This window comes from Pterocles gutturalis, unplaced genomic scaffold (assembly GCF_000699245.1).
Source record: "Pterocles gutturalis isolate BGI_N339 unplaced genomic scaffold, ASM69924v1 scaffold4359, whole genome shotgun sequence".
In the NCBI taxonomy this organism is placed as follows: domain Eukaryota; kingdom Metazoa; phylum Chordata; class Aves; order Pterocliformes; family Pteroclidae; genus Pterocles; species Pterocles gutturalis.
In genome coordinates this window covers 30,428-56,543 of record NW_010135486.1, presented here as the reverse complement: position 1 = coordinate 56,543, position 26,116 = coordinate 30,428, and the positions used below count along the sequence as shown (strand labels likewise).

General features: G+C 45.3%; 1 protein-coding gene across 1 annotated transcript in view; it reads right to left on the bottom strand.

Moving 5' to 3' along the window:
* ADAMTS3 (ADAM metallopeptidase with thrombospondin type 1 motif, 3) overlaps positions 1-26,116 on the bottom strand; it is an 89,706-nt gene that overhangs the window by 41,046 nt on the left and 22,544 nt on the right. The window contains exon 2 of the mRNA XM_010081893.1: positions 20,258-20,414. Coding sequence (XP_010080195.1) covers positions 20,258-20,408 — 151 coding nt within the window. The 5' untranslated portion in view covers positions 20,409-20,414. The remainder of the gene's footprint in view (positions 1-20,257; positions 20,415-26,116) is intronic.

Below are 26,116 nucleotides of genomic sequence, written 5' to 3'. Positions count from 1 at the left end.
CACCGCTGCAAGTCCTGCTGACCCTCCGAGGCTCTGAGCAGACCACTAGCAGCAGAACCGAGCGCTAGGGACCAGTTAACGTGGAGCATTCAGTACCCTACTGCCTCAGCAGCACTCCTCTGATGTGTCACTAACCGTGTCGGTGGAGCGCTGGACTCTGGACGATACGACTGGAGGACACTGGCCGGAGTGCACGTTGGGCCTGATGCAGTGAAACACCTGGAACAGTCTGAAAGCACAAGTGAGCAGCGGAGGAGGGCAGAGATGACGCTCTGTCAAAATGCCAAAGCTAGAAGCTGCACTCATAAAGAAACGAGAGAAGACTCCTGAATTTATCAGGACTGAAATAATTTCTTTCTAGGCTCTCACACATTCGTGTCTGCCCATGGAAGAGGTATAACAGAAGGAACAGCCTGTTGCCCGCTAAACTGAATGAACCTCTTCACAGGTATAAAAGGCAAAATTACTCTTCAGCATCTTCAGTCTCCCTTCTGATGTGGTTACAACAGACACAGGGCTGGGTTTGGTTTTTGTGAAGTACTGACCAAGGAGCTTTCCCCTCTGGCAAAAGTTAAAATGTTGGGGCATTACTGTAACAGAGAAAAACTGCTAATTAGTCATACTAAGTCATTAAGTCATTAAAAAGACAGAAAAGACCAGAGAAAGCCATAACATCCACGTGACAGAAGCTATAAAATGCTGACAGGGAAAGCGCACTAAAAGGTTTCATTAAACATCTGTCTTGTCCAAGCTGTGCCGCTTCTTCCTTGCTTCTCAATTAATTTTATACATAATTTGGAGCCAGTGTTTGGTGTATAGCAACTTCACTGGGAAACTCCAGGGCACAGGTGAGCGCTTCCAGCCTCACGAGTGAACTTCAGCTCCTGAAGCTCGACGTGCCGCTGCTTTACCCATCGCAACCCCACCCCCGAGAGTGTTTTTCCAGCGGAGGTTCAGAGAACAGCCCCTGCTGCCCCACTCCAGGCGTGCCTTCCTGCCAGGAGGCAACGACTCAGCTGTCAGATGGCTTATGCAGAGATAAACATTTAAAGGAGACAGAAGAAAGGAATTCACAGCATTCACTCACATAAAAGGAATAACTGAGTGTGTAAAACTGGGAAAAAATGTGGGAAAATATTTAAGCAGTCCATATTACCAAAACAAAGAGAACTTCAAACACCCTTCCAACGACGACACCGTGAGTCACAAATTACGGGGTGCTCAACAACGGCTCATTTCCTTCCGATGTCTTACTACTGAGTTACTCGTTAATGTAGCTGAAAGCATAATTGTCCTTAATTGTTCAGTTGTCACTAAGGGGATTCCAACCTTCTGACATTACAAAGCCCAACAGCTGTTTTTTGGCGACTGGCCTTTGGATGAGCCCGTGCACCTGCAGCGATGCTGACCCACATCCAAGGCCAGCTTCCTCCACCGCTAGCAACCAGCTGCCAGGCAGCATCAGGAGCCAGACGTCAGATAAAAGCCCGTGTGTGTGACAGGCTGCCGAGGGACGCAGGGCTGTTAGCTCTACGCCTGCACCCCAACAGACAGCAACTGAGGACCGTCCTGGCAACGTTCTCCCAGCAGCTGAAAACAGTTCCTCGGATGTTTGATCTGGAGCGTGGCAGTTACTGATCTAGGCGAGCACTGAAGGTTGTGGATCTAATCGAAAGCCTGGTGACTTCAGCGCAGAGCCTCTGGCTGTGTTTGGGTCAAGGCAGCATGCGTGGATTATCAGAGACACTGAACGATGCATTTCAGCATCCAAGCCACCAACATCTCCTCCTCTAATAAACACTGAGAATCATTTCTGCACTGTAAGCAGGAAACTACAGATAAAGTTATCTTTCTTAAAGAGCCCCATCTAATGTAGATAGACACACACACACACATATACTACATTTAGATAGATAAATTAGATTACACTGTTTAGATATTAAGGTGTATAAAACTGAAGTTTTGAGGATGGTTTCATTTGGCCATCAACCCATTCACTTTTTAAACTATCTTGTACACAAGAACTGGCTGGAATAATGCAGATAGAATATTTCTTTCAATGGCAACTGTAAGGTTTCATTTGGAAAAAAATACATGAGGTGGGGGATTATAAATATATTCTAGATAGCTGTTTTGGGGTCAACAGATTCTGATTTTTCACTGCTAATTAATGTTCCATGTTACACGCGCACACTGCTGCAGATTTCATGAAATCATAGAAAGTCAGTCAGAGCCTCCCCCGTTTCCCAGTCATACCTTTTCTGTAATGGAGAATTTATAAACTGGAAGGGCTAAAACGGGGAGGGAGCTGTCCTGAACCGAAAGCCAGTCCTCAAACCTCACAATTCCTTATGAAGCAACAGCTCTCCAACTCACAGCTCTGGGCTGTAATTACACAGAATATGGCCCAAGTGGCACATACTTATAAAAACCATAGTTTGACATTACACACGTACTCATGTCACAGCATTTTCAGTGAAAAACCAAGCAAATACGCAGCCTCCAAGTTTTAATAGTGACTGTCATACCACCAAACTGGTTTACAAACAGGAGAGAATCCCACGTTAGCTTTCCTGTTTCCTTTCAGGGACAGGGAAACAGTCTCCTGCAAAGCCCAGACCAGCACGGCCTCAGTAACTGCCACAGGAGTTATTTCATTATGGATTCATTGCCCTTTGATCCTTTCCTTTTTTTCATATAGACTCTTATACAAAGCAGCGCTTTTTTTCCTTTCCATCTCACCACATTCCTATTAGTGAGCCAACCTCAGCTGCACCTCGCACAGACGTGTTCTGAATATAACTCACAGTCTTTCCACACAGGAGATTTTGATCATTCCCCTCTCCTTTCTCCCCATCCCAGGCCCGTCCAAAATAGCACAGGGTCATAAATTCTCCCATTCTGACCTCCATCTCTTGCTGGGCTGAAAGGCGGTGCCATCTACGTTTGCTTGAAAAAATGGTAACTAAGGAGAGAGGGTTTTTCAGAGAGGTTCATTTCTGCGCTCTGTGCTGTGTGGCACTGGCGGTGAGGTCTGCTGGAAACACCTTCCGTAGGGGATTACCAGCACGCTGCTAACTTCTTCATGCCCAGAACCCATCTTCTCCCTCCTGACACTTGCAGTTTGATCTCAAGAGTGCTCAGATGTGAATTACAATCTCTCCCATTCACATCAATTTGAGTACAATATTTGAGCGTTATTGACAGAACCTCACCCTGCCGTGGGAAGCTCCAGAGTGCCGTTTACTTGTGGAACAGCGTTTCAAGAGGCATTTCTTGCCTCGTATGGCTCCTCAGTAGCGCACTCTCTTTGTGAAGCTGCTCTTTGAAGCCAAGGAATTTCCCTGTTGGAGGAGAGTTGCCAGCTTTCCCTATTTGGCCAGAAGGGTCCTATTCTTGCGCCACTCTCGATTTCCTGTACAGGGTGTTTTAATGAGCCCTCCAGCCTGGTGGAAAGCCAACAGAGACAGAGAAATAATAATAATAACAATAATAATAATAATAGAATAACCTGAGATAGGAGAAGATTTAGGAAGAATTTTCCATGGAATATACAATGGGTCTGACTATAAATATGACAAAAAGAGACAGTCCTCCTCCAAAGGCAGATTAAATGCTAGAGGGAAACCAGCCCTGCTGTGTGTGCTGCTGTGGGGTGGCAAGGGTGAGACAGGCGGCCGGAATATGGCAAGAACTGTTTTAAAGTATATGTAAGTGGTCTCTGGACCTAAGCATACAGCAGATTTCACTTGATCAGACAGCCTGGTAACAATCTACTGAATGAGGATGCTTAAGATGTCCCAATAATACCAAGCTAAAACGCGTTGCGATTATCTCTGACTTTCAGACACTAGAGGTCCAGGTCAGACAGCACTGTATGGTCACATTTGTTGCTGAGTTTTCAGTCTGCCCTTTCACAGTTTTAGACAGATAAAAGCACCTCTTAAGCTAATGTTAATCAGTAATTTTACTGACTTTTAAACAAAATTACAAAGAAAAAAGGAACTGAAAAGGGCCATACAGTATTTCTGCTCTTTGTTTTTGAAAGACTTAATATAATTTCAGTACTGTCATCCAAAAATGTGGACTCCAGCTTGGATTCAATTACTAACACAAAGGCTAGCTTATCCCTACTCTGGATTCAGATTTGATAGTGTGGTGGTGCTGGCCAGACCCCAGAGGAAGATGGCAGTGTGAGTAATGTAAGAGTAACAATCAAAGCTGGAGGAAAAGTTGTGTAAAACGACGAGGCAACAGAAGCACCCAATACAGCAGAAGCTACACTGGCACCACAGCAGATAATACCAATTTTAAAAAATGCATCAAATTGTCAGTCACAGTTAATAAGCCTCCCTTTCTTGCCACATGGAATTTCAGCCATTTTTCAAAATTCCACTGGCATAAATATAAAGGAAAAGCTCCAACTATAAACTGTCACTGAATGCTGCTGAACTCTGGTTCCTGCTTTTTTTCCATGAATGCACTGTAACTCAGCATTCCAAGACCAACAAATGCCTCCAAGCCCAAGCTATTTCCAAACAGTACATGTACCACGGGATCGTCCAAGATAACGGCAAAGTATGCACGAAGCCGTTCTCCTCTAACACCACATGAAAAGAAGGGGGTGCACCAAGAAAACATGCTGATCTGCACAAGTGAGGGCTTGGGTTGAAACACGTAAGACAACAGAAAGCTTCAATAGAACAACTAAGCAAAAAGATCGTTCTATTTCTGAACTGAAAAAACAAACAATATCCAAGTCAGCTCTCAGTGATGCCAGCTGAAATTCAATGTGGCCATTAGTGAGACAGGCGGTGCAGTCTGGAGGGCAGAGTATCCACTGGGGACTCAGGAAGTTTAGATTTGGTTTTAAGCTCTGCCACTGACTGTGGAGCAGCCTCTTCGTATCCTTGGGTATCAGCTTACCCACTTCTAGTTGGGGTAATAATTTGCAGTGTCTTTGAAAATCCCACTCAAGCTGTAAATATTATAACCATCCCAAACGAACCTTCACCAAAGATGCTGAGCACAGCTCGTTATGTCCCAGGTAACTAAAAGGTTTCATGGAGGCTCTTGTTGTCCAACGCTACTCTTCCAAGGAAAAATGGAAAATGGACTTTCCTTTAGTAAAGAAAGAAAAAAGAGACCAAGGACAGAGCAGGGAAGACTGGCTAAGAGGAAAATGACTGAAGTCATCAGTACAATATACTCTAGTATATTTGTCGAGTTTGTTAGATGTATGACATTTATTTCATTTGTTCCTATATTTAATATGTAACCTGAAGTTCATACCTCAACTGGCTGCTCAGGGCAGTCCCATCGGAAGCTGGGGGTTTCCATCCACCTGTTTGAGGTTTGCCTTTCAGCAGTGTCTCTGAACTCAATTCTGCTCACCCTAAAGGTAATACCGATTTGTTCATCCTCCCCAGTAAGGAGAATTGTGCTCTTTCTTCACAAGGTGCGGTAGAAAGCACATGAAAAGGTGTACACATGCCCAGTGTCACCACCGACGGTCGCTCCATTCAGTGCAGAGAGTTCTCTACAAACAACCCTGGTCAATTGATAAGCCAGAAAGGCACCAATTGTTAAAAAAGGCACAGAAGCAAAACATGACACCACTGCACAGACCCACAACCTGTCTACACCCTGGGCACCGCACGCAGCCGTCTGCACCGCCATCGCCAGAAGGACAGGAGCGGAAAGCTGTGGGAAGGTGTCAGGGATGGCCAGAAATGAGGAACTGCTTACAGACCGTGAGTGATGGATGGATGAAGCATTTCCCTCTGGACTGGAAAAGAGACAATGGGGAGGGATAAGCAAGACTGATATAAAGCCCGAAAACCAAAGAAAAGCTGAAGAATATTCTCCTAACACAGGAGATGGGGTGGATCAAATAAAATCGCCAGGCAACAGCATTAAAGTGAACAGAAGTCCTCCAAAGTACCCAACTGAATTGTGTGTCATTGCCACAGGAAAAGCTCAGGAAGCACTAAACGAGCGAAGGCAGGAGATACCCATGGGCGGTGGCTGAGCGCTGGGAGGACGTGCCAGGGACAGGAGGGCTCCATCCCAGTGCTGCTCCTACACATTCTTTACATCCGCCCAGCCAGTGTCACAGACAGGTCACAGAACCGAGCAGCTCTGTATGGACACTCAGCACGGGCAAGTTTCTGTCCTGTAACTACCTGGTTCCTTCACCCCCGTGAAAGCCGAGCTTCATCACAGCCAGTTGTCCAGCTCCAGCCACTGCAGTTCAGCAGCTCTCCCGTATGAAGCAAGAAAAGAAAAACTAGAGATTGCTTTAGGCTGTAAAACTGAAGAAAGGGCAGCCTGAGACAGAGGATTCGGGGCTTACAAGGAGCGTTACATCTGAAGAACAGCTGTGAATCAAGCTGCGTGGCAAAGATTCAAGAATACAAGTGCTTAGCTTTCAAAGTCCTATAGATACAGACAACGAATAACCTGGAGGAGACACTGCTGGCTCTTCTACATCGCTTCCCCCCACAGATGCCACAGGTTTATTCTCTACCCAGGAACAAACACTAAGGCATCCTAAATATGCGGTATTAAAAAGCCTGGTCAAGAAACGGGCGTTTGGTTTTTAGTGCCTATTGAGTTTCTTTCACTAGCAGCGATTGTAAATTAGCCTGGAGACGGAAAGAGAAGGCATCTGCTCACTGCAGCGCTGGTAAGAAGTTCCTAATAACGATGCAGATGTTTCCAAATAGAAAGTGGATGGGATGCCCAGATGTCTTTCATTGTCATATTTTTCCAAGCAGCTTGACAAACTTCAGATGTAAAAAAAATTAATATGAATGATGAGTCTGTCTCGCCAGCAAAAATAAGAGGCATGTTCGACAAAAAAAGCAAACGAAGCAGATCTGCAGAGGTCAGAACTTCGTCGGCCTTTGTCCGGTTAAGGTGGCGTATAATCAGCCACCAGAACGTGACAAGGCATTATGTGAGCTGAACTGCTGTTCACTCACACACTAGATGCTTCTCATCCCTTTCTCTCAGCCTGCATTCCCTACTGAAGAGCAACTGGTAACTGAAGGAAGACTTTTCTTCTAGTAGTAAATGTTCTGGGCATCAGAAACTTGGAACCTCTGAAGTGCTGGAAGTAATGAAAATATATTGTTACTTATTCTTGGCAGGGGAAACTCTGCAAACTGATTAAGAAAGAAGACTTGAAATAAATCAAGAATCAACTCTGTGAAAGCAAATTGAGAAATAGCATTAAAGTATTATTTTATTTGGCATCTGTGCTTTGGATCAAATATATCTGTTTGCAAATTCCCTTGTAATTAGTGATAAAAAAATCCCATTTATTTGGCTGTGGAAGAAGCTGAGCAGAACCCAGTTATACAGCAGTGCACTTTCAAGGACTGTTAGGGACAAACTATTTGCAATAGTTATCAAAATTATTTATATGGTTCTTGGATACTTGCTAAGCCTTGGTTAAAACTGAGCATTTAAAAAAAAATTAAAAAGATAATAAATTATTTTGTGAACTGAATTTTTCTTGCTATCAAAGACCTAAAAAAATAAAAATCCAGGGCTTTCACTGAAAATCAACAAAATCTATCAGGCTATTAATTATATAATCTGTGATGCTAATAATTAATTTTATTCATAAGCCACAGAGCATAATGAGTTACCCTTTCCCTGTAAGATTTTTTTTCAGGGATTTTCAAAACAGCTTTTGCCACAGGTCAGATTAAAGCAACAGATATACCTTGAATTGCTCTCAGTCTAGAGGTACCAGCTGAATTTTCTAGAAATTAACTCTCTCCAGCCAAAACCAGGACAATGGTAAACTGAGCTTTGGTGAATAATAGAGGAAGCCTAAACCAGGTGACCTATGGAGAGAAAACAACACGTGAGGATGAAACAGCACTGGGAAAAATAACAAACATACTCTATCTGACACTTGGGATTTGCATCAGTTGTGTTAGAGCACTGCTTCCACGCGAAAAGGGTCATGTGTGTCAATTGAGCAACAGAGACTTGGTTACGATCTGGAGAAAATCAAGCGAATGACATTTGACTCCCAAAAGTACACGGGTGCAAAGGACCAAGTATCTTGGACTTAATGCATCCGGAAACGTCCAACAACAGGATTTTTAAGTTAAGCTTGAGACGTTCACTGTGTTATGAGAAAACCTGGAAAATATTCATGTTGACCTTAACCCTTGCAGGTCCGGATGCAGTTTCACTTCACCTGAAAACCTTTCTGCGTAAGGCAGAGAGGATCTTTCAGGGCTTCCTCCCCATCCTCAGCAGGCGCTGCCCAGCGCCGTGTGCTCAGGTATCGCTGTCGGCGGCAGCGGGGCTGGCAGCATCCAGCCCTGCCCTGGACGGCGCTCAGGAACGGCAGAGCACGCGCACCGCGGCTTGGCCAGCTCGCACATACCGTCTGCAAGTAGGCTGTGGTACGCATACCACAGTTTGTACACATAGTTTAGGAAATAAAAAGCTCCAGTTTTACTCCAGAATCGCTTCCTGAAGAACTGATCTTGCAGAAAAAAAAAAAAAGCTGAACGCCTTCCTTTCTGCCCTAAGCAAGTGAAAAAAACGGCAAAGAATCTTTATAATCAAATCACAGATACTCAAAAAAAGCCAAATGAAAATCTGCATCCAAAAATGGAAGCAGCAAGAAACACTCATTCCTAGGTGGTTTCAGTTGGGAAGTCCAAGATTTAAGTGAAAAATAAATCAGTAAAGAGAAAAAGTATCAAGCACCGAGCACATTCTGTATTATAAGGAAGGGAACACAGACATGACCCCAAAGAGGCATTTACGTGGTGTTTTCAACTGCTCTCAGTTGCGAAAATCACAGATTCTCAAGTTCTCAGTGAAATTAAATTGTTACCTTCACCATCTTTTTCAACAATCCAAACATCTCTCCCTATTGAACAAAATAATTTCTTAATAACTGAAGTTTCAAAAACATTTTAATAAAGGTACAGCTATGTCATGTACCAGCTTCTTCTGTAAACTGGCTTCTTGGGGACTGCTGCTTGCCTTTTTCATGATGAGCTCCCCAGGCTAACTCCCCTCATATTAGAACACCAGCGATGTCCCAGGCACCGTGTCTCTGAGCCACACCAAGCAGTGAGAACAGAACAGCTCGGAGCAGCCGGGCAAGTGAGAGATCCATCCCTGCAGTGAGGGAGCCTACCAATATCATTACCTGTTACTGCTGTGAAAAAACTGGTGAACGATCAGACTCCCTATTCAGCTGTCTAAAGGAGCACCAGAGAGACAGGAAGCTTTGTTGGTTTGGTTTATTTTTTCCTTTTAAGGGGCACTCCACCTCAAAAACACCCCCTCCTCCTCAGGACCAGCTATTCTTGGCTTTTTTAAAAAAAATATGATTATTTTTGTAAATAAAACTATTTCAGAGGCCAGCAAGGACTCCAATATTTGCCAGAGAAGTCTGCAGTCATCCCCAATGGTTCTGCTCATGCTGCTTTCAGAGCTCCCAAGAACAACCTCAGCAGCTTCTCCTCCCCAGCGTCCTCTCCAATCTACACGCTGGAGCACCTCGTTCCTACCGCGGCAGAGCTCCTGGGAGAGGCGGGAGGCGATATGACTCTGCATGCCATCACTTGTGACAACACTGGACAAACGATCCTTTGATTTTGAGAAAATTGCTCCCAGCAGTCCTACCCTGGGCTGCCAGACAACCCGTCAGCCAGAACCATGCGCACATGCCAAGTAGCCATCTGGCCTGTTTTCCGTGGTAGCTGGACAGTGCCTCCTACGTACCTGGTCCAAACGGAGCCTTGGAGGCTCCTCCTGACTCATTAGCTCATTCCCACTTGGTTAACTGGTGCCAACAGAAATGGTGGACTACAGAAACCTACATCCTGAAAAAAAGCAGTTTTTCAGTCTCTGCAGCCTGGATCTTCTCAAGTATAAGCGTACCACTTCGCAGCGTGTTTGAAATACACTGGAGACCGAACATAACAGTATAGACTGAATTGGTAAACTATTACAGCATTAACCTTCACGTGAAAGGGAAAACACAAGCCCAGAAACTTCAGGCCCAGGGGATTAATGAGATGCTCCAGGGCAGGAAACAGCCACAAGCCTGCCACTGTCACACCACTCGGACTTTTGTAAATAATTAACAGAGCCACTACTACCTGTTGCCTTAATATTGCTAACAGATTTATTGTTGAGAAGGGAAAAGCACAGCTACAATTTTCCCAGAACACGAGCATTTTCTCCTGTTTCCTCCTACCATCAAGGCCACAAGCAATCAGATTGTGCTGATGTCTCCAACACGCCTTTTAATATACAGGTGACACTAACTGGGACCACTTAATTTAATTCTGTAAGACAATTTCATGACCACAGGACTGCGGCAAGTCGTAACCCATTTTAGCTTAGCTGCTCCACGATTCACAGTCTACTGGCAGCCTTCACAAAGACATGAGCAGAATGTATTCTGCTATCTCTAGGACAAAGGCAGCAAACAAACCCAAAGCCTTACTCAGGAAAAATGTTTCCAGGTCCACCGTTAGGTAGCCCATGCAGAAACATGGGAGGAGGAGGAACATCTTACTGTTGCTTGCCACCTGATGGACAGAGTCCCTCGCCATTAACAACAGAAGAGCTTTCACCTCCAGGTGCAAGTTGTGAGCCCAGCATAAGCAAATATTTGCATGAGAAAGGCCTCTGAGCTGCACCACGCGCAGAGCCCCACACAGTCATTTCTCCCTGACTTAGAAAGGCGGAGAAGAAAGGCAAGGTCAGAGCAGTGCAGGTCAACCCTACCTTCATCAGCCGTAGGAGTCAGTTAGCTACCGCACCCTGCTTGGGGACAAACCTGTGCTCCGGCATGCACGGCACTAACTTTGGAGGTGAAGCAGCCTGCTTGTTACCTGGGGGGAGTGTTAGCACTCCAACGGCTCCACCAGAGCCACTACTTGTATCTCTCCTTCATACTTTTCTAGGGAATTTAAAAAAAAAAAGGCACCGCCAATCATACAGCAAAGCCGACACACAAACAAAAAGCTTTCCTTGGCTACTTCTGAAGGTTCAAGGCCAGCAAAGCTCTTTGCCACTCGCTGGGTTTTCTTCCCAAACCGCAGTATTTGAGAGAGCGGAGCCCAGCTTTCCCACAGGTCAGCCTCTCCCCGTCACTGCGGCAGGAGAAGCCAGCTTCCCTGAGATAGCAATTCTCTTTTTTCCAACTCAAACTGCAGACTCAGACTTGTGTGTCTTTTAATAACCTCCAGAATCCTAACTATCTTGACGATCTTATCCGATGTTATTAGAATACTCGAAAGAATTATTAGGCAAGGCATTCTGGCAAAAAACCCCACTGTTTTCATAGCAAACAACAGCTGGGTCATGCTGTTACTCTGCAGTGTTTTACTATTGCATTTTGGAAAGATTTATGCACTTCTGTAACCCAGAAATGGAGCTGAAGAAACTCGGTCCACTGGGAGCAAAATTAAGTGGAATGATGATGTCCCCACGTCAGTCATTTCCATCCACGTTCCTGCCCGCTTCTGCTGCCCAATACCATGTCATCCCACATCAGAAAACAACATCAGTTTCCTCTTACTTATCACCTACACAGCGCTTCAGAGGAACAAACTGAGGCAGTCGGGGAGCTCTAGGGGCCAGCTCGATGCCATACACACAGTACCGCGGGAGTTACTACGCGGGCAGCCCACGTGCCCTCGCAGAGGACACGCACCACCGACAGGAGCGGCACAGCCCACCAGCCAGGCTCCACGAGCATCCAAACGGCTCAGTCCAAGCACACAGGATCCATTTTCCTTCTCTGTCATAAACCAGGGGTGACTCCAGAATATCTAGAAGTTTTCAAAGACGTAAACTGAATTAAGTTGCCTCATTCTCTCTTGGTTTGGATTCTTACCTATTTCTGCATTTCTAAAATCTTTCTAAAAACATACTGAGCAACAAATCCATTAAAACCAGGTGTCTCACAATGGGAAAAAATGAGAAACCTGTATAAAATTCAAGGGAAAAAATACAGTCATATGGTAGGAAAACTCCATTTTTATATTATGATACAAACTTATATTTGAATTCATTTTCCCACCAAAGACATAGGTTTAAAAAGTCAACTGTGGAACACAGATGGATTAAAAAAGGATCTTTTCTTTCGGTGAAAAAGTGTCTTGGTGGTTTCATAATCTCACCTTTCAGTACTAAATTTGTGTGTGCGCACGTAGAACACATAAACAACTACCAGCCCCCGCAACCTGTAGGAGGATTCATTTCCTCGTGTTCCCGACCTCTAATCCGCATACATTCATCCTGACAAGGCAGCTCCGCTGCTTCCAGGGCGTGTGTTTTCTCAGGCAGGGTCCGTCCGTCTGCCAGCCGAGGTGAGGGGGGCTGGGTTCACACCTCCTTATCCACAGAGGCAGCGTTCCTCTCTGACAGGACACCCCATCTGTCCTTACACTGGGCGCACGCGGGAAGGGCACAGAGCGGTCCTGCAGCATGTTCCCACCTCTCAGGAGATTACTCTGAGAATATAATCTGTAAATGAAACAGGCTCCCGTCACATGGGAACAGCTGCTTGCAGAACACATGAAAACCTCTGCTGTCCATTATCACCACTGTCTGCTGAAAGTTTTCTTCTTCCTATGTAATTTGGGGTCATGGGGAGATTTTATTGGGAAACCGTAGAAGCCTTGGAAGGGCTGCAAGCTGCACGTACTGATCTTTCTCCATTTTTTCAATTTTCTCTTCATACAGGTTTCTGTGTGTTTTACTGCTCTGGCTTTGGGTGCCTGTGGTTGGAATCAAGCCTTTATCCTCGGTTTTATTTAAGAATAATTTTCCTTTGTTATTGCCAAGAACTGAAGATGAGTTAACCAGATGGATGTCCCAGCTCCCATCGCCAGGAGGTAAGTGCAACCTCCCTGACACAGAGAGAGCCGATTACTACCCTTGTAGCACCTTTTGATTCAATCCTGCTCAAGTTTCTTGCTTTCTTAAAAAAAATTTACAAGCTTTTTCTCAGGTATGAAGTCTGGGTTTTCTTTTACTCAGACACATTCCAGAGCAACAGGATAAAGCCTGTACAGCAGAGCCTATGGATCTTATGTTTCATTTTATAATTATCTGGCTACCACGAGGGGCCTCTTTCCCCAAGCGCTGCATCGCTCTGGACCTTAGCTTCGTTATCACGGCCTCACTGACGAGCAGCGCAGCAGGTCTAAAGAGGTACACTTCATGAATGTAATTTCTTGAATGTACCTAGAATAGAATTTCAGTACATCTCACTAACCCTTATAACTCTATAAACGAGGGATGAATATTTGTAGCAAACGTGTTTCTACTCCTATCTTTGCCCCAGACCTCCCGTTTGACTGCAGCAGACTACGTTCTCCGCTTGTTGGTTACCTGGGCTTCTCAGCCCTGTTGTCTAACATGTCAGGTTATGATTCATGCAAATACTTTTCATGTATTAACTCAACCTTTAATGTAGAACCATTATTAAATCAATTCTGAAAGGTCAAGGCTGGACAGTGAGTATGCTGGGAAACACCCAGCTGCCTCCCTGCCCACTCCATTTCTGGACACAGTGATCACTACTGGGCAGTGTTTTTACTGGATGAGGGGTAAGGGACGTGAGCTGGAACAAGGGAAATTCCAGTTAGATAGCAGGGGGGTGGAAATCAGAATGAGGGGAATCAAACACCAGAGCAGGGGACGCACATCCCGGGCCATGCTCACCAGGGGCTCTGCAGAACCCCACAACACATGCAGCTTCTTCATATTTTGCAGGAATCCGTCGATTCCACAGTCGTGCTGATACTGATACGCAGTCAAGGGAGGTTCAGTCTAGCTCAGGTTCTGCCTACTAGAGAGCACACTGCCGTCTGCAGCGCAAACACTCAAACCCTTGGAGAGGACTGTCATTCCATTGCAGTTCAAAGGTATTACTCATCTGCTTTGATTTCTAGAAGTGCTTAATGGTTTTCTCATTATTTTTCCTCCCACTTCACCTCCTCCTTAGATCCCTTCTCTTTTTTCCCCATTTATTGTAAATACAGCCATCACCAATACTCGTTTGCCTTTGCACCATGCTGTGATGTTCCTGTTTGAAAAAGTACTTTGTTGACTACCCTTCCTTTGATCCAGCAAACTGTGACCTGAAAAAAAATAAAAAAAACCTAACCCAACAAACCAATATTAAATCAAGAACTTCAATGAATCCTGTTAAGTTTCCATTTCATAGAAGGCGGCTGATTTAAAAGCAAAAGCTCTAGCAGTTCTGGATGAAGAGACAGGATGCCTTCAGAAAAATACATACACAGGTTATTGCCACCAACACAACTTATACAAGAAGGTGTATGTCGTAACAGAGCATGTTACACAAGGTAGTGTACTGTGTCTCCCCAGAAATCAGTTCCATCGTTCCCATTATTACTGATGCACAAACTTGTGTGGTGTGCTGTGTAGTATCTAAAATATCCTCCATCAGAACACAGGTCATGGGAAATTCTGCTGAGAAAGAGTTCAGACACCTTCCGGCATGACGTCGTCTCTAAGAAACACTTCTGTGCCCGGGGAAGGGCTGAGGGAGGTCCCCGACTAGGCAGTAGTCTTCCCATTCTTCCACCTTCTATTCCAGGGTTTCATTCCCCAGCAACCAGGAGCAATTCCCAAATCATTTCTTCCTCCTACATGTTTCCCACCTGGGACAAAGACACTCGAACCCAGTGCCATGGCAACCCCATCGGCCACAGAAGCACTTTGGTTCTTTAGGGAAAATGAAAATTCTCAAAGGAAGCTGGGAGATAAAGGCTCCTATTCCTTGCTTCCCACTGTTAGGAAGTAATTACAAAAATACTTGAATCTGAATTGCTCTCTGGGTGAATAGGTTGTCATTTAAAAAAATACTGTGATGTGAAGAGAAGATAAAAAAGGAAAACTTTGAGTACACTAACATGCTGTGTAACCTCCGAGCTGAAGGTTGGCTGTCATCGTTACGAAAAGAAAGGGCATGGAAAGAAATAATAAATGAATGAGCAGGAGGAGAGAGAAATCAAATTCTCTGTGATCAGCTCAAGCGGAGTATGATCCAAAACCTGCCTCATCAGCCCACTGACGTAAATCTGAGTCTCCTCACCGACTCCAGTGGACTTGGATCAGGCTTTTACGTTTCTCAGAAATACAATTTGGGTTTTATTTTACCGTGCTCCTGAGCCTGACTCAGTAGAACTTGCAAAGGCCTCCCGGGAGCAAATTTGATTGTGAACTCTACAGTTCTTTGCCTGTTTCTATTGTTTCTTCTTGAATGCTTTCAAGGAATAAGGTTAATGATCACACATCTCGGTGATGTTTGTCAGCTTATGAACAAAGGAGAACAGATCCTTTTCATCCCGTCCAGACAGAATGATATCATCATTATACTTTCAAAACCTTGCAACTCAGGCTTGTCTGGAGAGCATTTCTTTCCGTTCCTAAGTGGAAAGCAATTTTAGTGATAAAATCTTCTAAGATTTATTTAAATGATGTTTTAACATGACAGCCTCATACATTCTTCTAGTTTTTTCAGCTCTGTATGCAGAGCTCATGTTCCCTCTGTCCCCCCAGACCTTTCGCCCCCAATATGGGGTCTTTTGATCTGTTTCTTTTGGTCCTGAAGAATAAGTATTTTTTCTTTAACAGACATTATTTGGGAATAACACCCATGACATGAACACTCATCTCAACTACCTGTAGCGCTCAACTGAAATGAGAAGCACAGATGTTCAGTGTCTTTCAGATCAAGATTAAATTACTGGGGAAGTCGGGTTTATGAAATGTCATCCCAGGGCACTCTGATATTGAAAACCCGTTAGGAGTCCAGCACGCACATTCACACCCATGAAGAACTCTACAGATACAATTACCAGGCTATACCGAACCAGATGCTCATCCCAGATGTTTAAAAACAAACATCCACTGTCTTTAAAAAACCAAACTGTCAGAAGCTGTACTGCTCCCTCCTCCTGGCCCGGCACAGCCTTCTTACGGAGCATCACACAGCACGCAGAGCATTTGCCGCTCCCCGCACTGGTGAGCCTATAGAGCAGCCTATGCTTGGTGGCACAAGGTGCGTCCACGTTAGCAGGGGATGCCAAGTCACGGAGCTTTTCACATGCCTTCTACAGTACAGCAACTACTTAAAGTATTTCCAGAAGCAGTGTAGAGCCTAGCTTAAATTGTCTTCATGATACAGGACCAGACACGGGTGACGCTAAAGCAGCAACACTTCAGAACAGGGTTATTCTCTAAGCAGCTCACTCGTTTCAGTCTAACAATAACCGCTCGGTAGGTTAAATGCAGCGACCCACGAGAGCTCAGGTGAGGAGCTCCCCCTTCTCACACTGCCAGAGTAATGGATGGTCACCCTCACTTCCGAGCACAGATGTAAATATTCCTTCATTTTCTCAAATTTGGACAAAAATTAGAACAGTACACGTATTTTGAAAATGTGGTCTGATAATTCTTGTTCCAGGTCGTGATTACATTAAACGTTATGAGCTGATGGGTTTTCACACGGGTTTCTGTGACTCCTGTCTGACCCAGTTCTTCCCAAAGAAGAATCATCAAGAATCTTTTCTATTCCCAAGGGAAAAATCCACTTGACGTGTGTTGATGCTGTGTCACATCCTACTACGTTTAAGTGGTTTTCAATAGCCAGGACTTCCCGGGGGAGGCCTTGGCTACCATCCCACAAAAGAGGAAGAGCTTCGTGTGTCCACAAGAACTAACTCGCGCTCAGCACTTCAAACCAGCAAACAGGCTTACTCACAGCAACAGAGACCGCAAGTACTAATTACTTTTTTTTTTTTAAATTATTTTAACATTAACTGGTGAGGACCTACTATTACTTGCAGGTCCCTTCATTGCCTCACAACAGCAGAAGAAGGATCAGGTTCCAAGAAACAGGGTAAAACAAGATCCTTTGAATGAGCAGATAAATTACCCGTGAAATACAGATAACCACTCCTGCCAGCAGTCTGTCAAAATACGGACAAATTATCCACATTTCCCTGCTAGCACAGGGTGAGAGCACAGGCGGAGGAGGTATCTCATAAGCATAAAGCGACCACCAAAGATTCAGCGCCATTTATATGCAAGAGATCATATTCACAGCAGAATGAGTGAAAGGAGTGGGGCATAAAAAGGCAATAATTAACAAAGGGTTCCTTCAAGGAGTCTCAACCGGGTGTGCATACACACAAAGGACAACAGACTCCCACCAGTTCAAAGGACATCTGTACCAGCTCTTTAAAGGCTCAGCCTTTGGTGTATTGTCCTAGCTCTTTAACTTCAGAGAAGGCGAAACTTAAAAAAAAGAAAAAAAAAAGAAAAAGAAAGAAAACAGGAAAATTGAAAAGACGTGCTATCTTATCACTTCACTTTCCTCTTTGAAATATTCACATTTCTTCTGCTAGGTGTTTGAGGGGCTCCTCCCTATGCTTAATGGAAGAGGGGAAAAAAAAGACTATGTGAGCATTTCAGTGGGTGGAGATGCAGAAGCTCCCCAGCACTCCTAGCACAGACCTGCAGAGGGGAGGAAACCCGAGTCCTGCCCATATATATGAACAGGTTTGTAATCCTACAGCATCTCCCAAACGAACGAGGCAGGATTTCCCACCCAATTTCTCGGGTGTTTCACGTAATGCACTTCTAAGGAAAGCGATCTCTCCACAAAGGCAATGATGAAGGCGACACGGCGGAGCGTGCCATACGCCACCGTTCCCTAACGCGGCTACAGACAGCCCTGGGCACAGGGGTAGCGCTGCTGCGCAAGCGGAAAGGCTAAACTCACACTGTCCAGTAGCTTGAGGCATCCTAGTGTCTTCTCCAGAAACCCAGATCTGTGGTTCCCACCTAAGAAACCTCACTGAAACTTTACCACAAACAACTGCAAGGAAAATAAAGCAGGAAAGAGAAGTAGAGAGTCACGTGTGTGTGCTTATTCCTGCGCGAACACAGCACGCGAACCAATGAACGCTCCACTGCATTGCGATCCTGGCTGAAATCTTGATTTTAAGATGGTAGATTTCTTGCCTTAGAACTCCTGTCCTCATTCTGTCTGATAGTTTGAAAAATGTCCAATAAATTCCCAAAAGTTATAAACCCTTTGGGAATACCAGGTGTCCTGTCAGCCTGCAAGCTTCTTCTGTATAGCTGGAGTTGGCAGCTTTTGAGGCAGTAGTACCTTACAGATAAGACTGACATCGTGTAGAGAAAACACAACGCAGTGCATGTCCTGCTTCACTGTGGAGGAAGGCTTTACGCAGTGTTTCCCGGTTTTTATAACAATTTCACTGACAACAACAATTTTAAGTACTTTTTAAATCTTAATGTCTAGCCTGTTGAGTCATCTGTTACTGAAACCTTGGACTCCTGTCTCCGTCACTGAACACGCAGCTAACCCGCCAGCAGACGGTCCTCGGCCTGGGCATGTGGGGCGGGGAGCAGGGGCACAGAAGATCGAAAAAGATTTTTGTGCATCTACAGGTAGCAGACTCCCTAAGCACTGCAGTCTTGCAGTGGCGTAACAGCCAGATCCATTTCCTGAACTCAAGCGTGCCTAAAAGCTTTCCACTGCCAAAAGTAAGTAAGAGGGATTTCCTGCAGCATGAGTAATGCTTACCATTTATTTAGTTTTATTTAGTTTATTTAGTCACAGTAAGTACAAAAAAGTGACAGAGCCTGGGTGGAACTCCCTAACCGTCAGATTCTGCATCAAAAAAGTTGAAATACAGGAATGTTCCATATGAATATGTGCACGGTACATCACTGAAACACCTACCAGAGCACACCGGGAACACAGACTGTTGGGCTGTACCACAGCCAAGGGTTTGCGCATCTTTGCTGGAGGTGGAACAGGTTGGTGATCCCGGATCTGCACAGCCCAGCTCTCTACAGCACCAGCCAGCCTCCAGAGCACGTACAAAAGCCTTATAATCAAGTGGCAGACACAAGCACCTCCCTTCTCTCACACCGTCCGCTCCCAGTTAAAGGTGTCCCTTTCTCAGAGTTCTGTGGGATGCAGTGAGCTCCCCTCAGTCTGTCTATGTTTGATCAAGTTTGGGTGCTTTACTGATGCTCCTTTCTCATCGAATGCCCTCACGGTACCCACATCTACCTTCCTGGTTCTGGGTTCCACTTGCCAAGATGACCTGTTTTACCTCCTGCATAGATATCCAAACAAATGCTAAAATAATAACTCACAGCATCATGGAAACTGATCTCCTCTGCCAAAGGATGGAATAAAGCAATCTAAAAGAAACAAGACTTTTTATTCTGAACTTCCTAATAAACAAGAAATAGCTACAGACACAAGGCTTTAACTGGCAACGAGGGACTGCTTGCTTCCTCTCTGTATCTACTGCTAGTTCTGCGAGCAGCTCTTCTTAAACCCACTTATGTTTCAAGAACATATGAACACAAAGTACAAACAGGAATTTGAGAAGCTGAGAGAGGCTAAAAAAAAAGGCAGAGCACTGAAGGGGAAGGGAGCTGCTCTTTCATCCACAGCCCTTAGCGCCAAACCCTTCAACATTCACTGTGCAACACGTTGGCTTGTAAGGATTTGTATAATATTAAAAGGGGAGGGGGTGCTAAGCGTACAAGCAAGTGGATTAAACTAGACAGTAATTACTCTCAGATGGACCAACTGCAGTATCTTCAAGACGGAGGGGAATCCTTGGATATGTCAAAATATATCCGATCAAGGCAACTGCTATCAGACCGCGTTAATTACAGCCAGTAGGTGAAGAAAAACAGTATCAGTCATTGGCACAATTTACCTATTACTCAGAAAGAAATAAGACCCAAATTTAAAAAATAAGTTGTATGGACAGGCAAGCCTTAATAACAACGTAGAACATTAAAGTCATGTGAATATTTCTATTAACATCTCACGTCCCACAATATCTTATCAACTTCTGAAGAGCTCAGACTTGTTCCCACTTGGATCAGTACAAACTTTGCCCTTGGTTTAAGGGAGGAGAAACAAGCATTTTGCAACATTTCTTGAAGAGAACGCCTCGTGGCTGAGTTCTGTTCTCCTTGATGAACGCACATGTGTGCTGCTCTTGGCAGAGAAACTGCGGGTATGACTGATGGCTTATTTCACATTTCAACGCTTTCTTTTCAAACAGCTCAGTCAAAACTGCCTCTTTCCAGAGCCACGTCAGGCGGGAGTTACCTGGAACAGATCGGTAAACAAGCACACAGGGTACCGTACCTTCTCTGTGGACATCAGGGACCATATCGGTGGGATGCTGCACTACAGCTGAGCGCCTGTACACCATGTGGATTCTGCCCTTTTCCTCCTCCATTTGCTTTCCTCTTTCCAAAGGCTCGATGAAGTATTCATCCTTATCAGTTCTTATCATTCCAGCCTGGTGAGGGAGAGACAAAGCATGCCCACATGTCATTTGAGAGCCTCAAGACCTGGCCTGACACTGTGAAAACAAATCTCAAGGGAGGCAAAGCATAAACCACTCAGCATATCACTGTGCTCTAGAGTCACCATATTACCATTGGCTTTCCCTGGCATGGACTTCGCGCCAGAAGATATCCCTCTGCGCTCTGGGGATGTTCATCTGGCCGAGGCCAGCGTTCAAAGGCACTAAGAGAAGATCTTGTACATGTACGAGATACGCTGCCCCTTCAAAACCACAACGAAGACCAAAGGCACGCAGGAGTTGCCCATCTGTACCTATGCAGAGCTATTTTGTCATCTAAGTGTGGCACGCTGAGCGCTGCGTATTGTCATGTGCTGCGAATCCTTAATTCATGTCTATATTCTGAACCCCTTACAGCTCAGCCCCTTCACTTTACTTCCATTAAAACCAGTAAAAGCCCTGTAGTTTCCTGCTTAAATGAACACATACTGTTCTGTCCTCTAACTATTGACAATTCTTCAAAACCTTCTCTCTGTACGTCTTCTGCCCATAAAAGCGGTGGGACAGGTCTGCAGACAAGGCAGCTTCATTCTGGTGATTAACACAATTAAACTCCTGGAGTAAGTCACACCTGCACAAGTCCAGTTTAAGGGAAGACAGATGCATGCTCTGGAGGAAAAAATTATTGCTGGTACCTGAATATAAATCACAGTAAATAAAGGTGAAGGAAATCTGGCAATACACTCAAGGAAGCGGTCACTTACAGAACCCTGCTTGAATCTATGGGCAGCGAGACTCCGCTCCTTCGGCACTGCCAGAGGAAGCAGGAACATCATGTAGGGGAAACATGGGTACAGATGTTTGGAAACACTGGAAAACACCAATGGCATGTGTCTTTGAGGAATCTGCAAGTCATTGTCACTTTATTATTATCATGTTTGTGTAAGAAGTAGCAGAGCAAGTACTAACAAGCGTTATCCCTGTGACCTTCCCTTTGCACAGGGCTGGCCCCCAGAGCACTGACGTGGTGCCCACAGATGGTCCTGCGTAAGCCCTTGGAGGAGCACAGGGACAGTACAGACGACACCGGTGCGCGTCACAAACGTCGAACAAAGGAGACAATCGAACGTCGAACAAAGGAGGTACGGCTGCGATCCTGTACTCCAGCTCTGAATGCCTCCACACTTAGCTATGGCAATACTACACAGACTGGTTTGTATTTTTTTTTTTTTTCAACAAATGGAGATGATCGTAGGCCAAGTTTAGATAATTTGCCAAATACAAGTAGACAGAATTGTGAAGGTATATGATAGAGTTTAAAAATCTATATTTTAAAAAAAATATTCAAAATGTCACAAATAGAATTTCACCAGAAGCTTTCCATGCTCTGTATGTTTTCTTACATCTACGCTCAAACTTTCAGTTAATGGATTTCTTCAAATATTGGCTAAACTACGTAAGTCTCAATCCTACATTCTTCCTTTGTGTTCATTACGTGAGTAGCAGCAATAAGTGAGATTTTTGGTTGGGATGGCTGGGGTTAGCATCTCCAGTCAGTTTTTCATGTGGCTAGTACACATAATTAGACTGGGAATTAACAAGTCCCCTTTGCATGTTAATGGCTTATTTGCTTGCCATTTTTCTGAGCAAGACTAAGTTTGTACCAACAGTTGCTATGTTACTGGTGTAGGCCTTATCTTGGCATAAGGATTTTTTTGTATATAACCCATTTTCTCTGAAGCTGTTGCCTGTGAGCTGAAGGCAGTTCTCTCCGCCGGCAGCGCTCAGCGCAGAAGTGGAGCTTGGCTTCGCCCTCCAGCTCCGACGTGTACGCTTCTCCTTGTCTGCACTGAAGCTACAAAGAGCCAGCCACAATTATATTTTTGAGCATGGGTGTGTGCCTTGCTGTAAAACGAATACACGAATAATCTGCAAGCTAAGTACAGTTTCCATTTTCACAGCTCCCCATAAAACACTTTGACAGACCTGACACATTCCACCCCCCTTCACCCACAACTCATTGTCTGCTCCGCAAAAGCCTCCTGGCTCCGCAGCCGCCCATAACCTGGCCGTATTAATACGAGAAAGAAACAGCTGCTATTTTTAAACTCTAATTACTAATTAAGAGGAACAGTACCCAAAGAGAACACCCCATTTCACCTAGTCATGCTACGCTAATCGTGGTGTTCATGAGAAAAAAAATAATTAAAAAAGCCAAATTTACAAAGTAAAACCCCTGAGATAACACGCACAGATGCAGGGTGCCTCTTCCCTGCAAACACAGCTGGCAGAACGGACCAGCACCTAGATCTGCAAAGCACCCGCCTTGTTACCACCTGGCACAGCCGCTGCAGCGCGCCCCGTTTCCCTGCAGCAAGTGCCCAGCCGTCTCTGCGCCCTGGAACCGCACACAGCATCGGGTCCTGTCCCCTTGCCACCCTAGACCCCACGTCAGTCAGACCGTGCCTCGTACCCACTTCTAACAAAAAAAAAAAAACCCAAAACTTTTATGGATGATTATTTACACAGACATAAGGTGTTATCGCTGCCTGGGGAAGTGCCTCATTGCACCGATTTCACTGGATTTGAACTGTTTTGCAGAGATTCATGCCCATAGTCAGGAATCAACAATTCCCAGCAAAATCTGCCAATGGAGCTGAAGGGCTGGATTTGCAGCGGGTCAGCACCAACATGGAGAGCAACATCTCCCGTGGAACCCCCGCGACAGCAACGACTTGACCTCTAGTGCGGCTCGCAACCTCCCTGGGCACAGCGGAGAGGTTAATTACAAACCCACGCTGCCAGATGCTCACACGGAGCAAGGGCAGCGGGCAAAGACCATTCGCCACATGCGGCGATGCGCTTTTTGGGAGAGCAGCGTTCCCCACGCTGCCAGGAGGTGGAGGACCAGGCAATCGCAGCTTTGGAGGCAAAGCGACAAACCTAAAGGGCTGATGAAGGAAAAACATATATAAAAAAAAAAAAAAAAAAAAAGAAAGGAAAAGCTCACATTGGTTATGCTAACAAGAGTACATTTGGGTTTTATTCAGGTTTCTCATTTACTTTCTTCCTCATCATCCCTGCCACACCTTTCAGCCCTGGTTGACTCTGCTTCCTCTGCAGGTAGGATTTCTGAATCGCCCGCCTGGAAGTTAAACACTTTCCCACATGCATTGGAATAATTAATTTGCCCACACTTCTGAGCTACTCACCCTTGCTTTGCTTTACCACTGCAGGAAACAGTACGGATACTAACATGCTCTGCTTGACACAAGTTAAAATCAGTACAGCTGCCTTACCTTACCAAGCGTGTTGTAAAGAACAGCCAACAAATTTTTATAAATATCCCTTTTTTTTTTTCTTGCTGTTGGAAAATGAGAATTAGAATCAAGGAAGACAGTTTTGATCCATTTCAACAGCCTACAGGCGAGCACGAATGCACAATCCAGCTTTGTTTCCATTCTTACTTGTTTTCACCCCAAATTTAATCAGTAAAAAGAGCCTGAAATTTTCCAAATGAGCAGAGGATGAAGGGCATAAGCAGGTTATCACATTATAATCTCTCCTGTCAGGCCAGCATCCTCCTCCCCACCAGCCAGGCTGGCCACCAAGCAGGTGCTCAGAGGACATATTTTTAAAGGCTCCCTTGGAGAAGACCCTGCGGTGGATTTTCAAGAAAGCAGTATGTGGTGGAAATTTTCTTTCCCACAAAAAGCACATTTATGGAGAAATACAGGAAAGCAGAGTCTGAAGTCTTGGAACACTATTAATTTTACTACTTCTTCTTGTAAAGTAACAACATCCAAATTTCCACCAACCGAAGGATGCGGGTTGAAATCTGTGCTTCTGTGAGGTTTATCCAGAACTGCCCTTATTAGTCTTAAAATGTGTGAACGGGAACACAACTACCAAAAGCAAAAAGCAGCCTTTGTGGCACAGCGACGGCGGAGGCCTGGAAACAAACCCGCCTGTTCTCAGCACGCCCGAGACTCGGGGCAGTGGATTAACGTCTCAGCTTTCCCCAGGTTCACGCCTCGCATTTGCACAAGGGCAGCAAAGTCCCCTCCCGAGGGCATCGCAGGAAGAGCTGCTGGAGGGCTGTTCTGCACCTCGTGTGCACCCACCTCGCTGCTGAGCATCTGCAATTGTCTTCAAACGACTCGCGACCACGTCATCCCTGCAGCTCTTTGCGTCCTCCTCAGTGCAGCAGCAACGGTGCAGAGCGAACGGAGGGACACCTGAGCATCTGCAATTGTCTTCAAACGACTCGTGACCACGTCATCCCTGCAGCTGTTTGCGTCCTCCTCAGTGCAGCAACAACGGTGCAGAGCAAACGGAGGGACACCTTTCTGCTAAATTACACCGATGCAGGAGCCAGTCCTGCCTGAGTCCATAATAAAAGGTAACTGGGAGCACGGCCAAATCCAGCCTGGCACAGGCAGCCCACCGAGGAGGACTGCTCGGGGGACAGCAAACGATGTATTCTTTACTGGACAATCCACCCATAAAGCAAAACTTGGAAAACTGCAGGTTTTGGTTTTTTTTCAAATGTAAAAAGACGCAAACAATAATATGAGAACTACAAATGGTAGAAAGCCTTGAGAAAATAACCTACGTGGGCAGGTTAAACTAAGGGTTCACTTACTGAGCCAAAACCAACAGCATTTAAGGGAGAGCAGGATTCAGTATAAATAGGCACGGGGTGCGAGCTGCGGGAGAGGACAGACCCATGCATTCAGAGCAGCACAAGAGAGAACTGTGCAGCCACCACGAAGAATGGACACATTTAGCTTCCATATTAGCGTAAACATTACGGGTGGGATTTTCAAAAGTATTTTAGGAAGTTAAATGCCCCATTTCTAGTGGTTTGCAGTGAGGGCAAGTCGTTTAATTCTCAGGTGTGTTTTGAAAAGCCCACCCTCGAACGTCAGAAAGTGAAGGAGTCTGTGTAGCGGGGCAGCAGTCTCACCACCAGCCGTTATCGAGGCAAGTACTAGTAAGACTTACCACCGAGTGTTACCAGAGAGTAGGAAATGCTTTGGGTTGTTCAAGTCTACAGTGCATTTATTTAACAACAAGCCTACAACAGAACATCCTCATCCTACCTGTCGTCTTGTCTCCAATGCAAAGAGGTCAGCAGACGCTCTCACTTTCCAATGCCCGTCTCCACCGCCCACCTCTACTCCAAGTTCTGGGCTTTTTGTCTTCTTACCGTCCTCTCATACACTGGACACGGTGCCCCCAAACGCAAAAGCTTCTTTTTCTCATACAGCTCCCTCTAGAAAACACTGATTTGCCTAACTGCCTCTGAAAAAAGCCTGACACCAGTTAGGTTTCCCAAGTGCTGAGACCTCCACCTCCTGTACTCATGAATAACAGCTTTTGCTCTTCCTGCCTGCATCTGTTCCCTCCTGTCTCACGCTGACCTCCGTAAGCGCTCGTGATGTCCTGTGCCTGCCGCAGCATCTGGCTGGGAGGATTCTGATCCCCCAGCAGGTACTGGCACCACCCGAGTACACAAACAGAGGCACACCGGGAATCGCAACCCAGTATTAGGTGCATCTGTGGCTGTACACAAACGCTAGAGAAGAACACCCGGCAACTGAACAGATGTGACCAAAATGGGTCAAGGAGTCCACGCATGGAGTAGATGCAGGCGTGTGTGCTGTAACGCCAGCCACCGTCGCACCCTCTGG